This window comes from Astyanax mexicanus, chromosome 23 (genome assembly GCF_023375975.1).
Source record: "Astyanax mexicanus isolate ESR-SI-001 chromosome 23, AstMex3_surface, whole genome shotgun sequence".
Lineage (NCBI taxonomy): Eukaryota > Metazoa > Chordata > Actinopteri > Characiformes > Acestrorhamphidae > Astyanax > Astyanax mexicanus.
Genome location: NC_064430.1, coordinates 29,449,142 through 29,473,444, shown reverse-complemented (window position 1 = coordinate 29,473,444; position 24,303 = coordinate 29,449,142). Strand labels below are relative to the sequence as shown.

Here is a 24,303-nt window from a genome sequence, read left to right as displayed (position 1 = left end):
AGGTTATTAACTTTATTTATTTATTTATTAACTATATATATATATATATATATATATATATATATATATATATATATATATATATATATATATATATATATATATATATATATATATGTAATAAATGTTTTATTCATTTACATCCCAATATATCCCAGTTTCATGGACATACAGTATATCAACAAAACAAAAAAAAATATATATATATTTTTTTTTTTCAGTTAATCGACCAGCTCATTCATGTTTTTATAAATATTTTAAATAAGAAATATGATGTGATGTTGAAAAAAAATCTGATTAATCACAATTAATCACACTTTGTCCTTTTATAAAGACTTAAGATTTTAAAAGTGGATATTTAAATGTAAATAAAAGAATCAATGTAAGATTGGCCAAATTGAATTCTGTTTATAGTAGTGGGTTCAATAATTGTATTAATCACAACAATAATTAAAATTATTATGAGTAATGAATTTTTTAAATGCCAGTACTAACCCTGTATTGTTGATCATTCAACTGATAAGCACAAACGTATAAGTAGGATAGAGGAACTGATTGCTAAGTTTGTTCTGTGGAAATATATGAATATAAAAGAGACATTTAGAGCAAACTGTGGAATTCATGCATTTTGCATGAGTAACTATGCCCCTATCACTAGTATTGTAAGCCTGTTTGTTGGGAGCATCGGCTAAATTTCATTGTATTTTGGAATGCTGGGGGGTGAATGGAGGTGGGCTATTTGACAAAAGTTTGTACTTGTTATCATGTTTCACTACACCCAAAGTCCATTTCACATCATATTTCTTCTTTTAAATATTTATAAAAACATGAATGAGCTGGTCGATTAATTGAAGTGAATAATTTTTTTTTTAAAATATTTTATCAATATTTAAAACTAGGCTTAGGCTCTAATGGGTTAAAATGACATTTCGGGGCAATATATACATGTCTAAAACAAATTAAGAGACCACTACAGCTTCTGAATCAGTTTCAATAGGTATGTTTGAGTAAAATTAACATTGTTTTTTAATCACAGTTTTCATGCATCTTGGCATGCATCCCCTCCACCAGTCTTACACACTGCTTTTGGATAACGTTATGCTGCTTTACTCCTGGTGCAAAAATTCAAGCAGTTCAGTTTGGTGGTTTGTTGGCTTGTGATCATTCATCTTCCTCTTGATTGCATTTCAAAGGATTTTAATTTGGTAATAATTTTTAGGTGGTCTCTTATTATTTCCAGAGCTGTATATCATCCAAACAAGAATAGTTATTGTGACAGGCCTGGTTGTTGCTTTTCCTGCAGTCATGATTTGAGTGTTATTATGGGTAATATGGGTCTAGGCTGTGGTTCTGGAGTTGTCAGTAAGCCGGGTCTTGTTCTTGATTAGTATGTGCTGGTGTGTTTCCGCTGCCTGTTGTTGTTTGGGTGTAAGGTGAGTCATCATGTGCCACCCTGAGCCTGGCACTCCTCACATCAGCACAGTGAAGCAGCCCGCTGATCCGTAACGGAACGGGACGGGGGAGAAACAGCGCCAGCCGTCTGCGACACGACAGCGACGACCTTTCAGTAAAACACCAGAGGAGAATACCAAAACACTGAAATTCAGCCCATCAGAACCATCCTCCATCAATAATACACACACACCCAACCCCGCCCACACCAGCAGGGGGGCGTCATCCGCACACCCCCAGCGCTCAAGACGGAATATGTTTAAACTGGGTTCTCAGGGGAAGTATCTGACTGGGCAGTTCTGTACAGGTGGGCGGAGTCTAATCGCTGGAGTACATGTTGGCCAGTTTCTTAAAGCGTGGCCCCCAGTCGTTCAGGTAGTCGTAGTCCTGGTCCTCCTCGGAGCCCATAGAGGCGATGGAGCTCAGGCTGCCCGCCAGAGAACCGTCCCCCTCGTAGTCGTAGATCAGGGCGGTGTCGTACGGGGGAGCGTTAGGGTCATTATCCGCAACCTCCAGACCCTGTGTGCAGGAACCGGGAAAAAGAGACGATGCTACTATTAATAACGATGCTACTGCTAACACTCTCATCCCACCTTATATTCCAGATACTGAGCTTTACAGTTCCTAAGTATTAACCCTTAACTTCTAAAATCCCTTTAGGAATCAGTATTAACCCTTTCTGTTCTTTATGTTCTAGATATTGAGCTTTACAGTCCCTAATACTGATTCCTAAAGGGACATTAGAAGTTAAGGGTTAATACTTAGGGACTGTAAAGCTCAATATCTAGAACATAAAGCACACACAGGGTTAATATTGATTCCTAAAGGGACTTTAGAAGTTAAGGGTTATTACTAAAGTTCCTTTAGAAATCAGTATTAACCATTTCTGTTCTTTATATTCTAGATATTGAGCTTTACAGTCCCTAAGTATTAACCCTTAACTTCTAAAGACCCTTTAGGAACTGGCATTAACCCTTTATGTTCTAGATATTGAGCTTTACAGTCCCTAAGTATTAACTCGTAACCTCTAAAATCCCTTTAGAAATCAGTATTAACCATTTCTGTTCTTTATGTTCTAGATAATGATCTTTACAGTCCCTATGTATTATCCTTTACAGTCCTTTTAGGAATCTGTATTAACCCTTTCTGTTCTTTAGGTTTTACATTTGGACTTTATGGTACCTTTAGGAATTGGTATTAACCATTTCTGTTCTTTATGTTCTAGATATTGAGCTTTACAGTACCTTTAGGAATTGGTATTAACCCTTTCAGTTCTTTATGTTATAGATATTGAGCTTTACAGTCCCTTTAGGAATTGGTATTAACCCTTTCAGTTCTTTATGTTATAGATATTGAGCTTTACAGTCCCTTTAGGAATTGGTATTAACCCTTTCTGTTCTTTATATTCTAGATATTGAGCTTTACAGTCTCTTAAGTTGAAAAGTATTAACCCTTAAAAAAAGTAAAAACCCTTAACCTTTAAAGCTCTTTTAGGAATTGGTATTAACCCTTTCTGTTCTTTCTGTTCTTTTTGTTCTTTATGTTTTAGATATTGAGCTTTACATTCCCTTAAGTTTTAAAGTCCCTTTAGGAATAGGTATTAACCCTTTCTGTTCTTTTTGTTTTAAATATTGAGCTTACAGTCTCTAAAGTTCAAAGTATTAACCCTTAACTTTTAAAGTCCCTTTAGGAATCAATATTAACACTTTCTGTCCTTTATGTTCTAGATATTGAGCTTTAGAGTCCCTTATGTTTAAAGTATTACCCCTTAACTTTTTAATTCATTTTAGGAATAGGTATTAACTCTTATAGTTTTTAGAATCTATGTATTAAGCTTTACAGTCCCTTAAATTCTAAAAATAGCTTTACAGTCCCTTACTGTGTATTCTAGGTAAAAATGAGTAGAGTAGTGGAGTGACTCACGTCGTTGATGAAGTCCTCGATGTCGGTGGGGTTGGTGGGGCGCTTGCGGGGGTACCGGGGCGAGGGCAGGTTATACGGAGCGTCTTTCCGCAGGGGCTGTTTGTGTTTTGGAAAGCCAGAGACAGGGTGGCTGAAGGTTTCTGGGGGAGGAGCCATGTCACCCGGGGTCCTCAGAAGATCAATGTTGAAGGCATCCTGTAAGACAGCAGGGTTTTCAAAATGACTGTGATATAAATGTTATTAAATACATTTATTACACATTGATCTACATTGATTTAAACATAACTTTAACTAATGTAAATTATTATAATTTATAGGGCTGGGAACGTTAAAATACTAATGCAAACGATTAATTTGGAATCAGTAATTATTTTTTTTTAAGCAAATTAATTATGTCACCAAGTTTGAACATAACTTCCACCATAATCTGCCCCACCCCCACCCAACATGTAGTTTTTTTTCAGGAGCGGTTTACTTGTGGGGAGGATGTGATCTGGTCTCGATCTGACTTAGCTATCAAATATACTTCTTTTTTATTGAGTTAAACTGCTGATGAGGCACAGTTTAATCTGATATATTAGTGTGAAAACGTCAATTGTGGAGTTGGTTATGTGGTATAATGATAATCCAACACAATCCTGACATTATCAACATTTTTTTTTAGAATCTAACAGAAGTATTTCATAGACAGTAGAAACAGTTACTCCAACAAAAGCAGGATGAATATATATATGGTAAATAAATGTAGTGTATACAGTTCTGGAAAAAAAGACCACTTAAAAATAATAAGTTTCTTTGATTTTACCAAATTAAAAAACCTCTGGAATATAATCAAGAGGAAGATGGATGATCACAAGCCATCAAACCAAACTGAACTGCTTGAATTTTTGCACCAGGAGTAAAGCAGCATAAAGTTATCCAAAAGCAGTGTGTAAGACTGGTGGAGGAGAACATGATGCCAAGATGCATGAAAACTGTGATTAAAAAACAGGGTTATTCCACCAAATATTGATTTCTGAACTCTTAAAACTTTATAAATATGAACTTGTTTTCTTGCATTATTTAAGGTCTGAAAGCTCTGCATCTTTTTTTGGTATTTCAACCATTTCTCATTTTCTGCAAATAAATGCTCTAAATGACAATATTTTTATTTGGATTTTGGGAGAAATGTTGTCTGTAGTTTATAGAATAAAACAACAATGTTCATTTTACTCAAACATAAACCTATAAACTGCAAAATCAGAGAAACTGATCCAGAAACTGAAGTGGTCTCTTATTTTTTTCCAGAGCTGTATATCTTTGTATACTTTTGTAAAAAGTACCAGACAGCACCACATTTATATAAATCAATATTAAAGAGATCCTGTGTGCCAGGCTGTATGCAGCTGATTGGAGCCCCAGTATGAATTCCACTGGTTAATTCGGCACGGCTCTGAGTCACATCCGGACCACGGAGATGTTTCACATTCATCCACCCTGCACTCAACACACACCACCTGCTTCTCTCCACTCACTCCACCCGCCAGACCCCGCCTACTCCACCAGCTCACACACTAAACCCAGCACTCTGAGACTGCATGCTGAATGAGTAACACTCCTCACCTCGTCCTCCTCTCCTCCTCCCTGCTCATCATAGTTAAAGACATTGTCCCGCACGTCGTCCTCAGAGTCCCCCACCAGCAGACCACCACTTTTCTTCATACGGTGTCCCGAGCAGCTCCTCACAGCCACGGCCAGCAGAAGCAGCACTGTGCAATAAACACACACACACAGTTCAGTTACTATAACTGTATACAATACAAAATTGTTCTATTTACAGTTTTCATCATTACACTATATAAAGATATATAAAGATACGGTAAATATTCAATAGTAAGAATTAAGTCTATATATACAGTAAAATCATTAAAAAAACTTTAAATATTATAATTCTGTTTTATTCAAAACTATTTACTCTATTTCTTCTACTTTATTATCCTCTTTTCACCCTGTTCCCTGCTTTTGAATAACTTTGACACTCCTGGTGCAAAAAATTACTGTATAATAAACACACCACACACACACACACACAGTTCAGTTACTATTACTGTAAACAATAAGAAATTATTCTAATTACGGTTTTCATTATTACACTATATAAAGATATATGAAGATACTGTAAATATTCAATAGTAAGAATTAGTTCTATATATACAGTAAAATCATTGATTTTTAAAAAATATATTATTTATCTGTTTTATTCAAAACGATTTACTCTATTTCTTCTACTTTATTATCCTCCTTTCACCCTGTTCTTAAATATTATTCTTAGATATTATTCTCAGCTCTCAGCTCAGCTTTATAAATTGCAAATTATAAAGAAAATCTTGTTGAAATATGAAATCATATTTGCCTATATTATTTTTTCCCCTCCCTCGGAAGGGCAATATCAGCCAAGGACGGCAAAAGGGCAGTTCCCCAAGCACATTGGGCCATAGCGTCTGCACGTCGCTGGTCCACCAACAGCTTATATTATGGGCACACTCTGTAGGTAGAAGTATAGATAGCCTACTAGTGTTTAAAATACTTCTGTAGAAGTTGAAGTATTAACTCAAGCTTTTTACTCTTTAAGTAAAAGTGTAAAAGCACTGGTTTCAAAACTACTTAAAGTATAAAAGTAAAAGTAATAAAAGGTAAAAGAAAATAATCCATTAAGAACAAAAGCTTTGGCGGCGCCACAGAGTCCTTTAGTGCACTATTAGTGCACATTTTACTAAAAGACATATTGACTATAATGTTAAATATTAAAATTTTAATGTAGATAATATAATTTGGGATGCACTAGGCTGTTCCCTGTTTCAGCTGCATATATGCTGATTGCTGATTAATGTATTTTAGTACATACGACTGCTATGTTCTTGCTGGAGTGTGTGTGTGGGGGCGTGTGCAGGTGTGATGGATCATGGTATAAACCAATAGGAAGCCAAAATGGTATATGTTTACACTTCTCTACATCCAATCACAATCAGATTCACTCTATCTGGATGGAGAGATTTATCTGGATAGGGGTTTTAATGAACGATGAGAAACCGGAATGAAAACAAGCTGAAATTAAATAAGAGTAACAAGGCTATTTTTGGTATGTTCAGATAATTGCGTGAAAATATAAGGAGAAGTTAAGTAGAAGTTCTACTTAATAATTTGATGTATTTGTACTTCATTACTTGAAGTACACCTCTGCTGATGAAGGACTAGAGGGTGACCAACACTGTAAACTGTGCACCAACAGTAGGAGTGTGTAATAGAGTGGAGAACAGTGAGAGATTAAACACAGTGTTTAAAAACTCCAGCAGCACTGCTGCAGTATCTGATCCACTCACTGTACCAGCAGCACAACCCACACTAACACCTCATACACCACCACTACCATGCTAATCAGTGCTAATCACTGCAGTGCTGAGAATAATGATTTTTTTGTAATAATTATTGCTACAATAATAATTGTTTAAAGAACCGATTGAAGCACATTTATATATTAAAGAGCTCATTTCTTTTGTCCTCACTAGTATAGAATAGGTGAAATGTTTGAGGCTGGATCAGTTATACTCACAGAGCAGCAGAGCAGCGCTGGCCATGATGATGATGAGGGCGATGAAGCTGAGGCCCACGTTTGATCTGAAAATGGCTGCAGCAGCGAAGGACATGCACTGGCCGGCCCTGTCACACGGGCACACCGTCACGTTCACCAGAGCGTTGGAGGAGCGGGCAGGTTCACCGGAGTCGGACACAGTGATGGGGATGGAGAACTCACCCCAGGTGAGATCCATGCGAGGCTGCAGCATGGCGTGGGTCTCTGGAAGAAAAGTGGAAAGTGTAAATTAGAGCTTAACTCTACTTTGTGATCAAATATTTAGTAGAGCACATTTTGAGACACTATGTTTTATTAATAAAGGTGTTGATTAATAGGCTAATAAAAAAAAATAATTATACTATTTGCAGTTGTTTTTGGTGGAATTAAATATATCCAATTTTCAGTATATTATACAGTTTATTATTTTAAAATGTTCTGCATTGTAGATTAATATTAAAGTCACCGAAACTATGAAGAAAAACATGAATATATTTAAATAAGTAAATAAATGTTGGACAAAGCAGAATATTTAATATTTTTCTGTTTTAGATTCTTCAAAGTAGCACCTTTTGCTTAGATTAGATCAGTTTTGCACATCTCTGCTGGATTTTCTCAGTCAGCTTTATGAGGTAGAGTCACCTGGAATTCAGGCTTTCAGTTAACAGCTGTGCTGAACTCATCAAGAGTAAATTACTTGAATTTCTTGTCTCTTAATAAAGTGTTTGAGAGCATCAGTTGTAAAGTAGTGAAGAGGTAGAGTTACAGGTTGTTGAGAATTTAAAGGTTAAAACATTGTCTTATAATCATGGAAACTATCAATTAAGGGTTAAAACATTGTTGCCCTATAATCATACAAAATACTTAATGAAAAACCAATCAGGATAATCCATTAGTGATTTTAATAAGGTTTAATCAATATGTTACCTGTATTCAAAAGGGAATTATTTAGCACTTTGTAATCTTTATTCATGTTGGTGATCATATGTTAACAGACACAGTACTCTTTAGAATCATATAACAAATGTAGTTTAATTGAGTTTGCACAAGAATGTTTCACAACACATGTGTAGCCATCTGTGGTTAGTTAGACCTTGAGACTGAGGGAGGTTGACCCGTCCCCTGAGACCAAAGATAAGGAGGGAACTTCTACTGAAATTATGTTGCCAGAACCAGGCGGGAGGACAATAGATTTATTATACCGAAGACGTAGGTGGCAGGCAGGCACGGGGTCATATCACGATAGGATACAGTTTATGGGACCAAAGGGGGGGGCTGTTCAACCTTCTTCACTCACACCATAGTGGGATGATCTATATAATCTTGTGTATGTCATTTGGTTTTAGAACATTCTCCTTGACTCTCTGAGCGGAGTATTGTTCCCGGAAAATCTTCTGAAATAAACTGTTAAATTTGCTGAAAACTTGGTATCCTGACTCCTCTTGACTTCTCTACTCATCTCAACCATTTAAAAGAATTCAGGGGGAACGCACTGGAAATGGCGCTGTAAAGGGTAGTGCGGATTTTCCCAACAAGGTATACAGTGAATAGTGAATATTTAAGTAATGTTCTAATTCATATATGGCAAGAACTACTCAACAAAGAAAAGAAAAAATGACTTTAAGAAATGAAAATCAGTTATGAAACGTCATGATAAAACTGGCTCTCATTAGGACCACCCTAGGAAGTGAAGACCAAGGGCCCTGTTTTAGCAATCTATAGGCATTTAGGGAGTGTTAGTGTGTCTTTGCTATCACAACAATGGGAAATGTACTCTTTGTGTGGCTCTAAGCAAAAGGCATGTACTAAGGCTCTTAATTAATTATGGGTGTGATTTGGATGTAATGCAAGATAAACCAATCAGTGCATCACTTTCCATTCTATTTGGTGGATTGCTATTTTAATGCCGCAGTACTTCTGTGTTTCTCAGCAGAGTAATCTGGCACACAGCGAAAAGATAATTTACTATAATGCTATTTGCGGTGTGTGCATAATGAGCAGGGGTGCAGTGCAGTGTGTGGGGCGTTGCCAAGATAGCAATAAACATCTGACTGTTGACTATTGCCAGGGATGATAATAGACTGTTAACAAAAACGGTACCACTTTAAAATAAGACTACCTTTATAAAGGGTTTATAAATGGGTTACAATTAGTTTACTAATGGTTACTAATTAGGTTTTAAATGCTTTAAAAATCATTAATAATCAGTTATAACACATATGCAGAAAAGGGAACATTGACCTGTTGTTTATAAATGACGGAAAAAGTTTCTATGTATGTGTTATAACTGATTATTAATGATTTTTAAGGCATTTACAACCTAATTAGTAACCATTAATAAACTAATTGTAAACTATTTATAAACTCTTTATAAAGGTAGTCTTATTTTAAAGTGGTACCACAGAAAATATAAGTTAATATCACCCCAGAACTAAGCCCAGTTTATCTGATTTACCATTGAGTGGTATGATGGTCCAGTTGGCGGCCATGTCTGCGTCTGCCATTTCGAAGCTGAAGGGGTCAGCGTGAGGGGACAGGTCTTCGTCCACGGCGGTCAGCAGCAGACCCAGACGTTCCGGTTCTCTATCACTGCACACGGTGCCAATCATCGGAACCAGAACCGGCGGGAAATCATTCGTCTCCCACAGAGTGATCTCCAGCGAGGCCGTGGCTGAAATTCCAGCAGCATCTGAGAGGAAGAGACACACAGTGATGAGTGGGGATGGTCAAGATATTGGGTTAATGAGATTTAACAACATATATATTTTTTATTTCAAAGTTGAAATATACCATTGGAAATATTTAATATGAATCAAACTCAGAATGCAAAACTACAGGTGATCTTTTAAAGTAATCTTTACTCTGATTATGAATAATGGATGATTTGTCCTATGCAGTAAGACACTGTGCTGTAGCTGGTTTCACTGTAAACCAAATAACATCACTCCTGTATGATCTCACATTAGTCTCTTCAGACCCTCTTCAGAACTACAGAATCCACTCAGTGAGGGTTCTGTATACAACTGGCAACCCCCTTCCCAGTCTATACAGACCTATAAGTGGATTGGCAAAACTGTACTAAAATTTAGAGGATGCTTTAGTTTAGACCTTGTTGGATGCATCAAGCCTAGAGATAGGAGATAAGATAATGTACATTTGCACATAGAAGCCTCCAGGTGTTGCAGCTAGGCCTGTAGATCCTGTAATATAGTGAAGACATTCCTGGGAGATCCTTGCTGTGTGTGGGTAAGCATTAGCTGTTAGCGTCACTCATGTCTGCATGCATAGGCATAGGAACCGGGGGACATGTCCCACCCAATATCAGGAACAGGTGCATTTGTCCCCCCCAAAAATAATACTGCAGATCAGGGGCGTTGCCAGGAGCGAATTGTTTCTCAGCTCAGCTGTATTATTAATGATTAGACAGAATGCTGTGTAAATGGGAAATCTCTTAGCACCAATCACGGAGCCGGTTCAGGAAGAAAGTCTTGCCTCTTAATAGAAACAGTCAATCAGCTCGCTGGTATCCCCCTCTCACTGTGGAGGATTTGTAAAGTTTTCTTTTTTAGGGGTGCAGCGAGCTGACATTAAAACATATCTGGATATGCGTTTTTTTTTCATATATGTATATAGTTCATATATGCTATATATGTGTATAGCTCCTACGCCCTTGTCTGCATGTCTTGTAGTCAACAATCTCTCGTCAAGAGGTACACTACCCAAAACTAGCCTCTGAGAGTCTTTTTATATTGCAGCAGGGGAAGAATTTTTACATCTCCAATGATAATACTCTGTCATAACTGTGTCATAACTGCATCCAAAAGAGCATTTTGTTAATTATTGACTAATATGACAAATAAATTCTGCATTTACATTATTAATAAAAAGGTCATTCAAAAGATGTTTCATCTTTCACATTGTGTTATCAATTGGCCATATTTAACCAGATACTCACCTGGGTCTGACACCTTCACCACTGCTGTGTACTTGTTGTTCTTAACGTGAGGTGAGCGGATGTTGAAGTTTTTTCTGAGTGAGATCTCTCCAGTCTCTTGGTTGATTGTGAGCCATCTCTCAGGATCATAACTAAGCTCAAACCTGAAATAATAGATACATATGTTTATTTAGGGAGGGAATATAGTGGGAACTACACTGCCTGAGAGCCTGGGTTGGGCTGGTTTTGCTTTGATTACAACACCCATTCAGAGTAGCATTGTTTCCACAAGCTTCTTGTTTTGATCATAGGAGATTTGGAGTCTTCTCCATCCAGCACATCCCAAAGATTCTCAATGAGGTTAAGATCTGGACTCTGTGGTGAACTCTCTCATTTCATGTGTGAAAATGATGATCTCATGTTCCCTGAATCACTCTTTCACAATTCCAGCACCATAAATCCTGTCATTATCATCTTGGAATATGGCTGTGTTCATCAGGGAAGAAAAAATCCATTGATGGAATAACCTGGTCTATATTCAGTATATTCAGGTAGTCTGCTGATCTCATTCTTTCAGCACATACTGTTACTGAACCTACACCTGCAGACCAACTGCAGCAACTCCAGAATATAGGACCACCCCACGTTGGGTGCATTACTTCCTGTTCCAGGGTAAATCATTATACCATGTGACCTTCTTTTATTGCTCCATAGTCCAATCTTTATGTTCCATAGCAATTTTTTGACAGTCAGCCTCACTGATAAGTGATTTTCTTATGGCTACACAGCTGTTTAGTTCAAATCCCTTGAGTTTCCTTCACATTGTAGGTATAGACATGCTCTTACTTTCCCTATTAAACATATCATTTAGTTCAAGTGTTGTTTTTTTACCATTTGATTTCACGAAAAGTTTAAGTGATCACAATCACCATCATACATTTTTTTTTGAACATTTCTTCCTAGAAAATCATGATTTTAACTGTCTTTCCACTTTTTCATTAATGCGCTTAAGCAGTGCTTAACCTAATTTTAGTAGTTTCGTTAATCTCCTAGATGTTTTTTTCTGGTTGATGCATGCCAATAATTTGACCCTTCTGAAATAGATAAACATATTTTCTACAACCACAGGTTCAGAGTGTCTTTCCACATGGTTGTTTAACAAATGAGAAGCTACTCACTGCATCAGTTAGGGTTTAGTAACTTGTTGCCAGCTGAAACATAAATCACCCATGCAGTAATTATTATCCAATGGGAGGCTCTTAACTAATTACTTAGTTAAATCAAGGTGGTGACTTATTGGGCAGGTAGTGTACAGTACATATGCAGTACGAGTACCATGTGACTTGACAGCTTCCTCTTACCTGAGTTTGCCGTTGTCGGGATCGTGGGCGATATCTGAGATCAGGACAGTGCCTGGGTTGGTGGATTCTGCGACAGACACCTCTATAGGGTTCCTGTAGAACTGCGGAGCTTCATTTTCATTCAGAACGCGGATGATGACAGTGGCAGTGCTGGTCTGTTCATAAGGGGCTTTAATACTGAGGGGGACTTCATTCTTCGCAGATACAGTGAGATGATACTCAGCCTGAGACTCATAATCCAGAGGCTGCAGGAGAAGAACATAAGAAGAATAGTTGGTTATAGAGTAAATGTGTAACAGCATCACTTTGGAAGTTCCACCAGTTGAAACAGCTCTGTCCTAAAGCATGCAGAAGTACAGCTGTCCAGCAGATGGAGACAACATGCCATGGCTGAGTAGAGTGCCTGTACTTTAATATGAGATATGGTATACAGTACGTAAAATGTTAAATACCACTCTATTAACTTCATCAATTTTTTTGTTTTTAGAAGTATTCCTTATTCAGTATTTCGAAAAATTAGTGATGCACAAAATGGAAAAATGGGAAAAATGACTAAAATCTCAATGAATCATTTATTTTAGGCCATAGTGCAATATTTCCTCTAGAATTTGTTTTCTAGTGACACATGGTTTCCAAGACACAAAAATTGTCAACAGACAGGAGTGCTCCCAATTGCCTCAGGGCAGTGTAAAGCATGAGCACACTCAGAGACTCAGGACAGTCTATCACCAGGTCAGTGAGGAATCCAGCTCAGAAAAAACAGTTAGTGTCATGGCTAAATTGCTGGCCCTTGGTGGCTCTTATTCTGAGGCCGGTAACTCAGATGAACTTATCCTGCGCAACATGTAACAAGTAGGTTTCAAAGATTAACTGTCTTTCATTTCTTAAAGTAATTTTTGTCTTTACGTAGTTGAGAATTTCTTGCTTCTCATAATATAAATTAGAACTTTACTCAAATATTCACTATTCACTGTATACCTGTAACTCTACCTCTTACTACTTTACTTTAACTGATGCTTTCAAACACTTTATTAAGAGACAAGAAATTCAAGTAATTTACTCTTGATGAGTTCAGCACAGCTGTTAACTGAAAGCCTGAATTCCAGGTGACTCTACTTCATAAAACTGACTGAGAAAATCCAGCAGAGATGTGCAAAACTGTCTAATATAAACAAGTGTTGCTACTTTGAAGAATCTAAAATATAAAACATATTTTTTTTTGTTAACAAAATGATTCTATATGTTTTTCTTCATAAGTTTGGGTGACTTAAGTGTTAATTTTTAAAATTTCTTTTTAAAAAATCGAGAACAAAAAAAATAAGATCAGTGGAAAATCAGTAAATAGGATTTGTTTTGGTCCATTTATTAATAAATTATTTCACAGTGCAAGGGACAATGTGTGTGTTTAACTTATCTAGTAAAATCAAAATAGACACAAATTGAGATACTTGTTTTTAATTGGACCAGTGTTGATACGGTACAGTATTTTAGATCTATTTCAGTGATTTATATTCACATATTGCATAGATTAGTTTGGCAAGACCCAGTGGACAGTGCAGGTATAGCTGTGTAACTGCTGTAAACTGGATGCTTTATTTACCTTCACTATAGAGATGATTCCCTGGTTGGTGACTCGGTCTGTCCGGATGGCGAAGTTTCTCTTAGGGTCTCCTCCTGTGATGGAGTAGATGATCCTCCAGTTCTCACTGTTCTTCTCGTCTTTATCTGTAGCGTTCACTCTTCCCACATCCTCCCCCACCTTGTTCTCCATCGCCAACATCTTATACTGTAACAGAGGAGAATAAAGGGTTAATTAGTGATTAATCAGTGATTAATCTGACAGTATCAGATGTGTGTGTGTCAGCAGGGGGCAGTGTAGGTACCGTTTGAGGGCTGAACTTTGGGTTGTGGTTGTTGATGTCGGTGATGTGGATGATGGCAAGGCTGGTGCTGGTGAGGCCAAATCCGGACATATCGGCCACCTGTAAGGTCAGCCGGAAGGATTTAACCACCTGATGGAGCAGAAAATGTAAAGGCAGTTATGTTTATTGATCAGTACAGTTTTTAGTACAATTTCAATTGGAATTTTAACCCTTTTTTTTCTTATTTTTGTTGCACGTAACACTAATTGCTACCTGCTGTTAATCAGAATAGACTAAAAACAAGCCAGTAAAACAAAAGAGCTTATTTTTACTAATTTTATGTGATTTAGAACACTTTTCTGCATGTTTATTTTAGTGTGGCTTGTGAACAAAAAGGTCAACATCAAATTAAACATAATGTTGAGCATAGGCTTCCAATCCAATAGATATAAAAAAACAATTACTTCTTTTAGTTAATTGGATGTAATGTTCATATAGACTTTAGATTAGAATATATACCACAAAATTCAGGTCTGAAAGGGTTAAAAGAATTTTATTTTTAATCCCAACGATTTTAATCACAATATGGGTGTGCTGCTGATAACAATCTGGATGGTCCTTTTTGTCTTTGATCCAAAGCTCACAGCTTTAATTTCTTCCAAAAAAAAGTTTGGAATATTGATTATTTTGGCCACAATACTTTTTCCATAGTTTCCACTGTGTAGTTGTTTATTACAGATGCTTCAGAGCTTGAAGAAGTGGGCGGAGCTTTCTGGACATGGTGAACTTGTGTAATGAATAGTAAAGTTGTAAGTGGTATTAGTGAATATAGTAACTCTGTATTGTAGTAGAGAAGTGGGCGGAGCTTCTGGACATGGTAAATATAAGGCTTGTGTTGTGTACAGTAGTAAAGTTATAAGTGGTATTAGTGAATATAGTAACTCTGTATTGTAGAGATTGTTGGTGATAAAGGTGTAGAGTTCTATTAACTATTGTTAAATGATGTCCCAACATTTTTTGATAAAAGTTTCTAAATAAATGATTTGCCATTGTTGTTGATTTTACTCAATCTTACTCAATCAAAACTTACGTCTCTGTCCAGACCCACATCTCGAGTGTAGATGACCCCGGTTTCATTATTGATACCAAACATGGTCTTATTGATGCTGAATGGAGGGATGCTCTCCTGATTTGTGATGGAGTAGCTCAGCATTGCGTTGTCTGTGGTGGGGTCATCAGCATCTACAGCTGAGACAGTCAGCACTGAAGTGCCTGCAAACACAATATAAAACAATAAATGCTATTAATTATTATTAGTCTTTAATTGAAAATGAATAAGGAAAGCATTCCATTCTAAACAATCCACCAAAAGACAGACTTGACTTGAATTTCTCATCAATTTACCCCACTCACTCAGCTGTACTCCCCCTAACACTAGTGAGGCCCCAACACCAGAGGGGTGAAGAGTAGCACATGCCTCCTCTGATACATGTGAATCAGCCACTGCCTCTTTTTCAACTGCTGTGGATGTAGCATTACTGAGTAGCATCACAGCGCTAATGCTCAGAGGAAAGTGCAGCAACTCGGTTCCAATACATCAGCTCACAGACGCCTGTGCTGGCTAACATTACACAAGGAGTGATATGGGGAGAGTAAGCACCATCTACCCACCCAGGTTGAGCATGGTCATATGTGTTCTCTCAGACTCTGGCTGCTGATGGCAAGCAGTATGATTACGATTTGAACCAGCAATCCTCAGATCATAGTGGCAGCTATGGACCACTCGCTGGACCACTTATGAGCCCTAATGCTGTTTTAATTTGAGTCACGTGGGTCGACCAGATTAGTCATGCTATTGACTAACGTGTAAGGCTGTCTCAATCATTAAGATTATCAATTAATCATATAGTATTTGGATATAACCTCAGTTATTTCAGCTGACTTGAATACTACCCATTGTTGTTACTTAGCAAGACACTGCCCCCATATTTTTACTTAACATGAACCAGCTGGCACGCCAACATTGTTTTATTTCTGGAAATGCAATATATTTACATATATAAAATGGTCATATATGAAATATGTGGCCAAATAAAATCAAATCATAAACATGTATGAAAACTATATATTATACCTATTCAAAAATATATATTTTTTGTTTACTAAATAATAATTTCATACGTTTTTCTTCATAGTTTGGATGACTTTAGTATTAATCTACAATGCAGAACAAATTTAAGGTGTGTCTACATCCTTTACAGCACTTGAAAAAAGTAAGAGACCACTTAAAAATTATGAGTTTCTTTGATTTTACCAAATTGAAATCATCTGGAATATAATCAAGAGGAAGATGGATGATCACAAGCCATCAAACCAAACTGAACTGCTTGAATTTTTGCACCAGGAGTAAAGGCATAAAGTTATTAAAAAGCAGTGTGTAAGACTGGTGGAGGAGAACATGATGCCAAGATGGACGAAATCTGTGATTAAAAACCAGAGTTATACCACCAAATATTGATTTCTGAACTTTGTTTTTTCAGCCATTTCTCATTTTCTGTAAATAAATGCTCTAAATAACAATATTTTTATTCGGAATTTGGGAGAAATGTTTTCTGTAGTTTATAGAATAAAACAACAATGTTCATTTTACTCAAACTTATACCGATATTTTTTTCAGAGCTGTATATAAAGTGTTGGATCAGCTGTATTCAGGAGAAGAAAATAAATCTGTGTGTGTGTGTGTGTGTGTGTGTTATGTGTGTGGTTTTGTACCTGGGATGGAGAACTCAGGCACAGCACCGGTAAACTCCGGCTGGATGAAGCTGGGTCTGTTGTCGTTCTGATCCAGTACATAAATCTCGATGGTGGTGGGGTTCTCCAAACGCTCTCCACTCGGAGAGAGGGCGAAGGCTTTCAGCTGAGGAAACACAGGGTAGATTTATTACACACATATTCATCTAATTTCTTTTTTTTAAATTAAATAAGGTAATAAAACAATGGTAAATCTGTTTTGTGATAAATAAAACATATTCTTTTCAAAATAAGGGTTCATCTAATCACAGTAGAGTAATGCTTTCTGGTTCTGAGTTTTAGAGTTAGAGTCCAATATGAGACCTTAATTCATAGAGAAGAACCATTAATAAACATCCAAATGATTATTTGAGTTGTTCAAATGTATAAAACATTGCCTTTACTAAAGAACCCTCACGGAACATCCTTGTTAAGGGTTAATTTTACCAAGTTCCATAAAAATGATATAATCAGACTGTCTGTCATAAAGGTTATAGCTTATGTGATAATTAAAAAAAAACCAATAATAATAAAAATAACAGCAAAGTTGATTCATGTAAAACCATTCTATAAGGTTCTTTAACCCTTTAAACCTTATGCTAATAGCACGTTGGACAGATCCTATAATAGAAAAAAAAAAAAAACGAGTCATAATAGTTTTATAGCAAATTGCGTTTGGATAAATAACTGAATCGTGGGTTCAAACACAACTTAACAGATTAAATAACTATATACAACTATACATAACCGTATACATTATAAACTACAGTAGGGAATGGCACACAGAACCAACTTGTGAACTGATCGGAACCATTTATAACTATGTTGTATCATGTCAGAAAATCTTACAGCACTTCATGCTTCCCTCTGCTACTGACAACTTTTATGGAGATGCGGATTTCATTTTCCAGCAGGACTTGGCACACTGCCCACAGTACTGCCAAAAGTATCAATTATCTTATATACAGTAATATTCTAATTTTCTGAGACACTGATTTTTGGGTTTTTATTGGCTGTAATCCATAATCATCAACAATAAACAAAAAACAAAACAACAAAAAACAAAAAACGCTTAAAAAAGATGACTCTGTGTGTTTAATACATCTAAATAATGTATTATGTATTGTATTGTATTGTATATTCTTTTTTTAAGTTTCTTAGCTGTTCTGCTCTTTTGATGTTCTTTTAGATGAGATCTTTGCATGAGTTTAATAGCATAATACACTATTTAATTACAATAAGTACATTTTTTAACGTCACAATTGATAAAGTAGGGATGTCTGGCATTCAGAACACGTCACCTGCTTTTCCCATCTAAAACACTCAACCCTCAGAGCATGAAACAGCTGCTCTCAGACCGCATTACACACGCTCCTCCAGGAGGTCAGCCTGGAGTTCAGAGGAACATCTCGCTGTTTACGGCTCTGCATTTACCGTGAAGCTCTTGTACTTTTCTCGGTCCAGGGGCATCTTGCTCATGATCCATCCTGTTTTTTCATCAATCTCAAAGAAGTCCTTGGGCTCCTGGTTGACCCCGGGGCCCTCCAGGCTGTAGGTCACCGCTCCAGTGAAAACCTTGTCTGATTTGATCTGGGAGGAGAGGAACGGAAAGTGTTAAGGACGCATGCCGAGCAGATCATTAGGAACGTGTGAGAGGGTGCCAGGCAGAGCAGATGCAGTGCTGATGGAGTAGACTGGTGTTGGGAATGACATCATAGTATGTGAACAGAATAACCCTTGTGTGGTGTTTGGGTCCGTTTTCATTTTTCATCAAATGATACTAAAAAAATATTTTTTCTATCTCAAACTCATTGGCATTGGCTTTTTGTGAAAAACATATATCAAACCCCCCCCCCCCCCCCCCACACACACACACATTTATATTACATACAGTATGTTTGGCCAAGGGCTAATAAACATTGCTTCATTTGTAAATTTGAAACTAAACAAATTTTCTACCCATATCTTGAGTTTAATTCATTTTCTTTTACATTTTATTAAAAAACTAATAAAAAAAAGAGTAGCACTTTTTAAAAGAAATGTAACATAAGAAAGGTAAAGGGCAAATATTAACCATGTAAGCTGTTTATATTGCTTGCAATTTAGGTGAAGCAAGCATGTGTAAAGCATTTTAATGTAGAATTGCTTAATTTTGCTGAATTAAATACAAGTAACAAAGTAAACGAATAACAAAAATATGAACACCACACAAGGGTTAAAAGAATAAAATAAAATAAAGGAACAAAATTTTGTAGTGTAATTGTGTTCAGTTTAACACCATACAATCAGTTTATTATATCATTATATCATTCAAACCCTAAAACTCTTGCTTATAAGCATTGCTTATTTATCAATGCTTATAAAAAAAAGAAAAAAAAATAGCTGAATGCATTCATTAGAAGGGTGTCTTAAAACATTTGGATCTATAACGCACTGGTCAACTGCAGATCGTGCAGTTTGTGCTCGACTGAGTGTTTAACGTTCGAGTTTTGAAAGGGGTGGTTTTGACAGTTTGGGGGCGGGGCTGGGGTCACCTCCCTCAGCAAACGCTATTGGCTGATATCTCCAGGGTTCCATGAGCCGGAGGAGGGCGGAGAACACAGATGGCAGGAGAGTTAGCTAGCTGGCAATGCTAACATCCAAACAACCCACTCTCTGGCGCGACCCGCTCTGTCTGCCCGGGTTTACTTCCCAGAGCGACCCGCTCTGTCTGCCCGGCTCTCGCTTGTAGCGACCATCTCTCGCCTAGAGAGATCGCTCGCCAGCTCTGTCTGCTCGGGTTAGCGGCTAGAGCAACCGGCTCGCCGGGCAAACAGCACCGGTCTCTATAAGCACTGAAGTCGAGAGCTCGGGCAGACAGAGCGGGTCGCTCCGAGCACTAAACCCAGTCAGACAGAACCAGCGCGCCGGAGAGTGGGTTGTTTGGATGTTAGCATAGCCAGCTAGCTAACTCTTCTGTCCCCGCCCTCTTACGGCTTGTGGAGAAAGGCGGTCCGTCACGAACCCTGGATATATCAGCCAACAGCGTTTGCTGAAGGAGGCGACCCTGACCCCGCCCCCAAACTGTCAAAACCACCCCTTTCAAAACTCGAGCGCAAAGCACTTAGTCGAGCACAAACTGCTGCAGCAGGTAATTCACACAGCGCACGAGGGAAAAGAAGCACACAAGAGAAAAAAAATGAAGCTCGAGAGCAACATTTTCTTCAGCGTGCACACAATTCCCCTGTTTTTGCTTGCTAGTTTCACATTTGTGCTCACGACAAGTTCATTTACGCACGCAAAATGTTAAAACACGCTGGTTAATTTTTTTCACCTGGTATTTTTACGCCCTCGACTTTTGACATTGATGTGACACCATAAATAAATGAACAGATGAACACTGATGAATTTGCTGTCCTCATATCTCGACTGTATGTTTGCTGTAGCTCTTGTATTAACATTATTGAATTTTGTATTGCCATTAGCAGCAATATGGTTGCTGATAGAGAAAAAAAAAAGTCCTGGCAGCTACCAGACGCTGTGTTTTTAAAATTAATATACAGTATCATACAGTGCATTTTTGTAAATATTGTAGTTAATTTAAGGGCACAGCAAATGTACATTGTTATACAAGCTAACCGTGCTAAGAACTAGGCCTGTAGCCTGCTGCTTACTCCGGCTAGCACTGCTGGAGCAGCATTAACATTAGCAGCTAACTGCAGTGCTAGCTCTTTCTCTGTTCAGATGTGAGTATTATCGGCCTGTAGCCTGTAGATGTACTCACTTTTGAGAGACTGCATGTGGCTTTGTAGGAATGGTTGCAGATGCACACTGATGCCATTTACTATAAGCTTTTCCCACTCCCCACTCAGGAACACTACTGCTTTCTATTTAAAAGAAATCACCTTAAGGACTGCTACTTTAATATATTTATTGTGGGAAATGGTTGAGACATTGTAATGCTTCAGGCTTTCTATCATTCTCTATGTTGGTGTTAATTACCTGAACCAGGTACTCTGGGACCTGTTTGCTGTTTTCCAGGACTCTGATGGGGGGTATGATCCAGTCCCTCTTCACTCTGCCCAGACCGGGACTTTTCTCTCTCCATGGATTCAGCACAGCCGGGTTTAGATCATTTTGTCTCGGATGGGGACTACTCAGCACCTGCAGTGAATAAAGATGTCAAATGATCAAAAACATTGATTTTAAAACACTATTAAACACATTGTATAAACAACCTTTTGGTAGTACGGGTCAAGTGCCTGGACACATATCTTCTCATTCAATGTGTTTCTTAATTTTATGATTATATTTAATACAGAAAAAGTGTTAAACAAACCAGGATATGTTTTATACTTTAGACTTTTCTCAATAAGTAGCACATTTATCTTTGAGGACAGATCTGCACACTCTTGGTATTCTGAACTCTTATTATAAGAGATTATTAAACATTACTATTTTTTATTAGTAATTTTATTACAGCTCACAGACGCCTTGTGCTGATCAACATCACCCTTAGGAGTGATGAGTGGAAACAGCGCCATCTACCCACCCAGAGAGAACAAGGCCAATTGTGCTCTCTCAGGGCTCCGGCAGCTGATGGCTAGGTGCATGATCGGGATTCGAAGCAGCAATCTCCTAATCACAGTGGTCCATCGCGTAGCCTGCTGGAGCATTTAGCACCCACATTGCTAAATTTTAATGCTTAAGATTGTTGGAAATACTGTTATATAGTAATTAAATGAGACATCCGCTCATAAATGTTGTAATGACTAATAATCTCTAAAAACTGGTCTCAGTTAATAACTAGTTGAGATAACTACATCATACCAATCCCAGTTAACCTGGTATACCAATCCTGTCTCGGAAACCATTGGTACCTTGGATCTCCACATGATAGAAAGAAGACCAGGATCTTTTAATCATTTGGAGGTATACCAGTTGAATATGAACACATGATGGAAGTGTTCTACATCACTGGTCTCCAAGAGAACTACCTTTCCTCAAAGCTTGGATATAACCCTAATCCACCCCAAACTGATCCAACCAATTATTGCCTTAAAAAGAGCTTGAATTGATTCAGATTGAAGTTGATGAGAGATACAGACCACTGTTCTACACCAGCTCTATACCAGAAATTTCCACATAAAGAACCATTTAAAAGCCTATCAGCATTCACCAGTTCTCCAGAGAGACGATCAGAGCAGGATTTGAGACCACATGTATAGAGGACCTTTCCAATACTAGTGGTCTCTAACCCTGAATCTTGAGACCACTATATTTGGGAAATGTTGCATCTATACTAGGTATACTGCTAACTCAGGTGTTGGTTAGTTTATTGAAGTGGAAATGTGGAATGGTAAGTAAGTTAAATGAATTTAAAAACTGAGTTATAGCTCAGACCTTTCCCATTGGCTCCTGCAACAATTTATTTGCAAAGTGGATTTGTCTCCATCTTCCCTGTAACCACCATCAGTGTGCAGTTGTGGCTCCCAGGCTACCTTCTCGTGTGTATTTTGCTATATTTAATGCAAAAGGTGACTACTCAGCCTTAGTGTTAGTGGCTGTGAGAGCAAGTTACCATTTGATTCATGGATTAGTTTCATTTATGTGTAAAAACTCAGGAATAAGTCCCCACAGGAACTTAAATAATTATAGCCCTATCCAAATGGGATTAGTTTCTCAGTGGATCCTGGGGGTAATTTTCTCTTTTATAGGGGTCCTCTGTGATTTTATTCCTGTCCAGAACAATCATGTATGTGTTTTTCTCAGACGTCCTCTTAGACAATTACAGGCTAAATTACCTACTGTTTTTCTCTGAACTCCGTGGTTGTTAGGTAATTTAAGTCCCGTCTGGATGCACATCTCTGAGTTTCGTCACCTCACGTTTAATAAAATAGCTATTTGTCCACTTTCACACCCTGTAATTACACTTTGGGCGCACGTTTCCAAGGAGATCCACGTAAACACAACAGCAAGTGGAAATGGAGGAGCTACTAAACCAATTTCTCACGTGACAGCTCAATATTATGTGAGCGAGAAAGCCAAAAAAACTCACTCATCCTCCTGTTTTTTCAATTGCAGTCCGGATGTAAGAGTTTTATCACTGAGTAGAAGTGGGAAATATTTCTCACAGACTGATATTTTTCTGATGATCAAACAAACTTTAATATCAGATAAAGATAATCTGGAAAAATGTTTGCCCCTAAATCTAATAACTTGGTTGTGTCCCCCTTGGCGGCAACAACTGCAATCAAGCTTTACTGATAACTGGCAACGTGTCTTTCACATCTCTGTGGAGGAATTTTGTTTCACTGTTCTTTACAGAATTGTTTTAATCCAGACACATTGGAGGGGTTTTCAAGCATGAAAACATGTTTAAGATCATCCACAGCATCTCAATCAGACTTTGACTAGGCCACTCCAAACCCTTCAATTTGTGTTAGTTTTTTAAGTCATTCTGAAGTGGACTTGTTTGTGTGCTTTGGATCATTGTCCTGCTGCAGAACCCAAGTACACCTGAGCTTGAGGTCACAAACAGATGGCTGGACATTCTCCTTCAGGGTTGTTTGGTAAACAGCAGTTTTTTTTTATGGAGAAAAATCATACACACATTGCATTGCTACTGTATATTAGCATCTGTGTAATGGAATGACCTCAAAAAAGAGCTAGCTTTGCTGTTTGTAATAATTTTAAACTTAAAGACAATGAGTAAAGTGCCTGATTGCTCCCCAGATGTCACTTCAAATGTTCCACAAAATCAAATCTTTTCTTGAATCAAATGGTTCATTTGATTTAATTGCCCAAAAGCCCCACTTTTGCTATCTCTAACCACCAACCTCTAGGCCTTGGATATAACCCTAATTCATCCCACCTGATCCAACCAATTACTGCTTTAAGAATGGCTGAATTGGCTGAATGAGGGCTATTAGGTTTAGATTGAAGTTGACGAGAGTTGCAGACCACTGTTCTGTATCAATTCTATACCAGGTATATCCAAACCAAGTACCATTTAGGAGCCTATGAGTTCCAGTATGTACTCATAGCACTAGTGTGGATTATACAGCTCTGGAAAAATTAAGAGACCACTTCAGTTTCTGAATCAGTTTCTCTGATTTTGCTATTCATAGGTTTATGTTTGAGTAAAATAAACATTGTTGTTTTATTCTATTTTATATAAACTATGGACAACATTTATCCCAAATTTTAAAAAAATATATTGTCATTTAAAGCATGTATTTGCAGAAAATGAGAAATGTTTTTTTGCTGAAATAACAAAAAAGATGCAGAGCTTTCAGACCTCAAATAATGCAAAGAAAACAAGTTCATAATAATTAAGTTTTAAGAGTTCAGAGATCAATATTTGTTGAAATAACCTTGGTTTCTAATCACAGT

General features: G+C 37.4%; 1 protein-coding gene across 1 annotated transcript in view; it reads right to left on the bottom strand.

Moving 5' to 3' along the window:
* Positions 1-149: 149 nt before the first annotated feature.
* cdh15 (cadherin 15, type 1, M-cadherin (myotubule)) overlaps positions 150-24,303 on the bottom strand; it is a 50,521-nt gene continuing 26,367 nt past the window's right edge. Inside the window, exons 2-14 of the mRNA XM_007230082.4 lie at positions 20,911-21,072; positions 18,364-18,519; positions 16,912-17,056; positions 15,230-15,411; positions 14,161-14,289; positions 13,878-14,063; positions 12,278-12,522; positions 10,938-11,080; positions 9,438-9,671; positions 6,965-7,207; positions 4,978-5,123; positions 3,376-3,570; positions 150-1,971 (exon numbers count right to left, since the gene is read on the bottom strand). Coding sequence (XP_007230144.3) covers positions 1,771-1,971; positions 3,376-3,570; positions 4,978-5,123; positions 6,965-7,207; positions 9,438-9,671; positions 10,938-11,080; positions 12,278-12,522; positions 13,878-14,063; positions 14,161-14,289; positions 15,230-15,411; positions 16,912-17,056; positions 18,364-18,519; positions 20,911-21,072 — 2,367 coding nt within the window. The 3' untranslated portion in view covers positions 150-1,770. The remainder of the gene's footprint in view (positions 1,972-3,375; positions 3,571-4,977; positions 5,124-6,964; positions 7,208-9,437; positions 9,672-10,937; positions 11,081-12,277; positions 12,523-13,877; positions 14,064-14,160; positions 14,290-15,229; positions 15,412-16,911; positions 17,057-18,363; positions 18,520-20,910; positions 21,073-24,303) is intronic.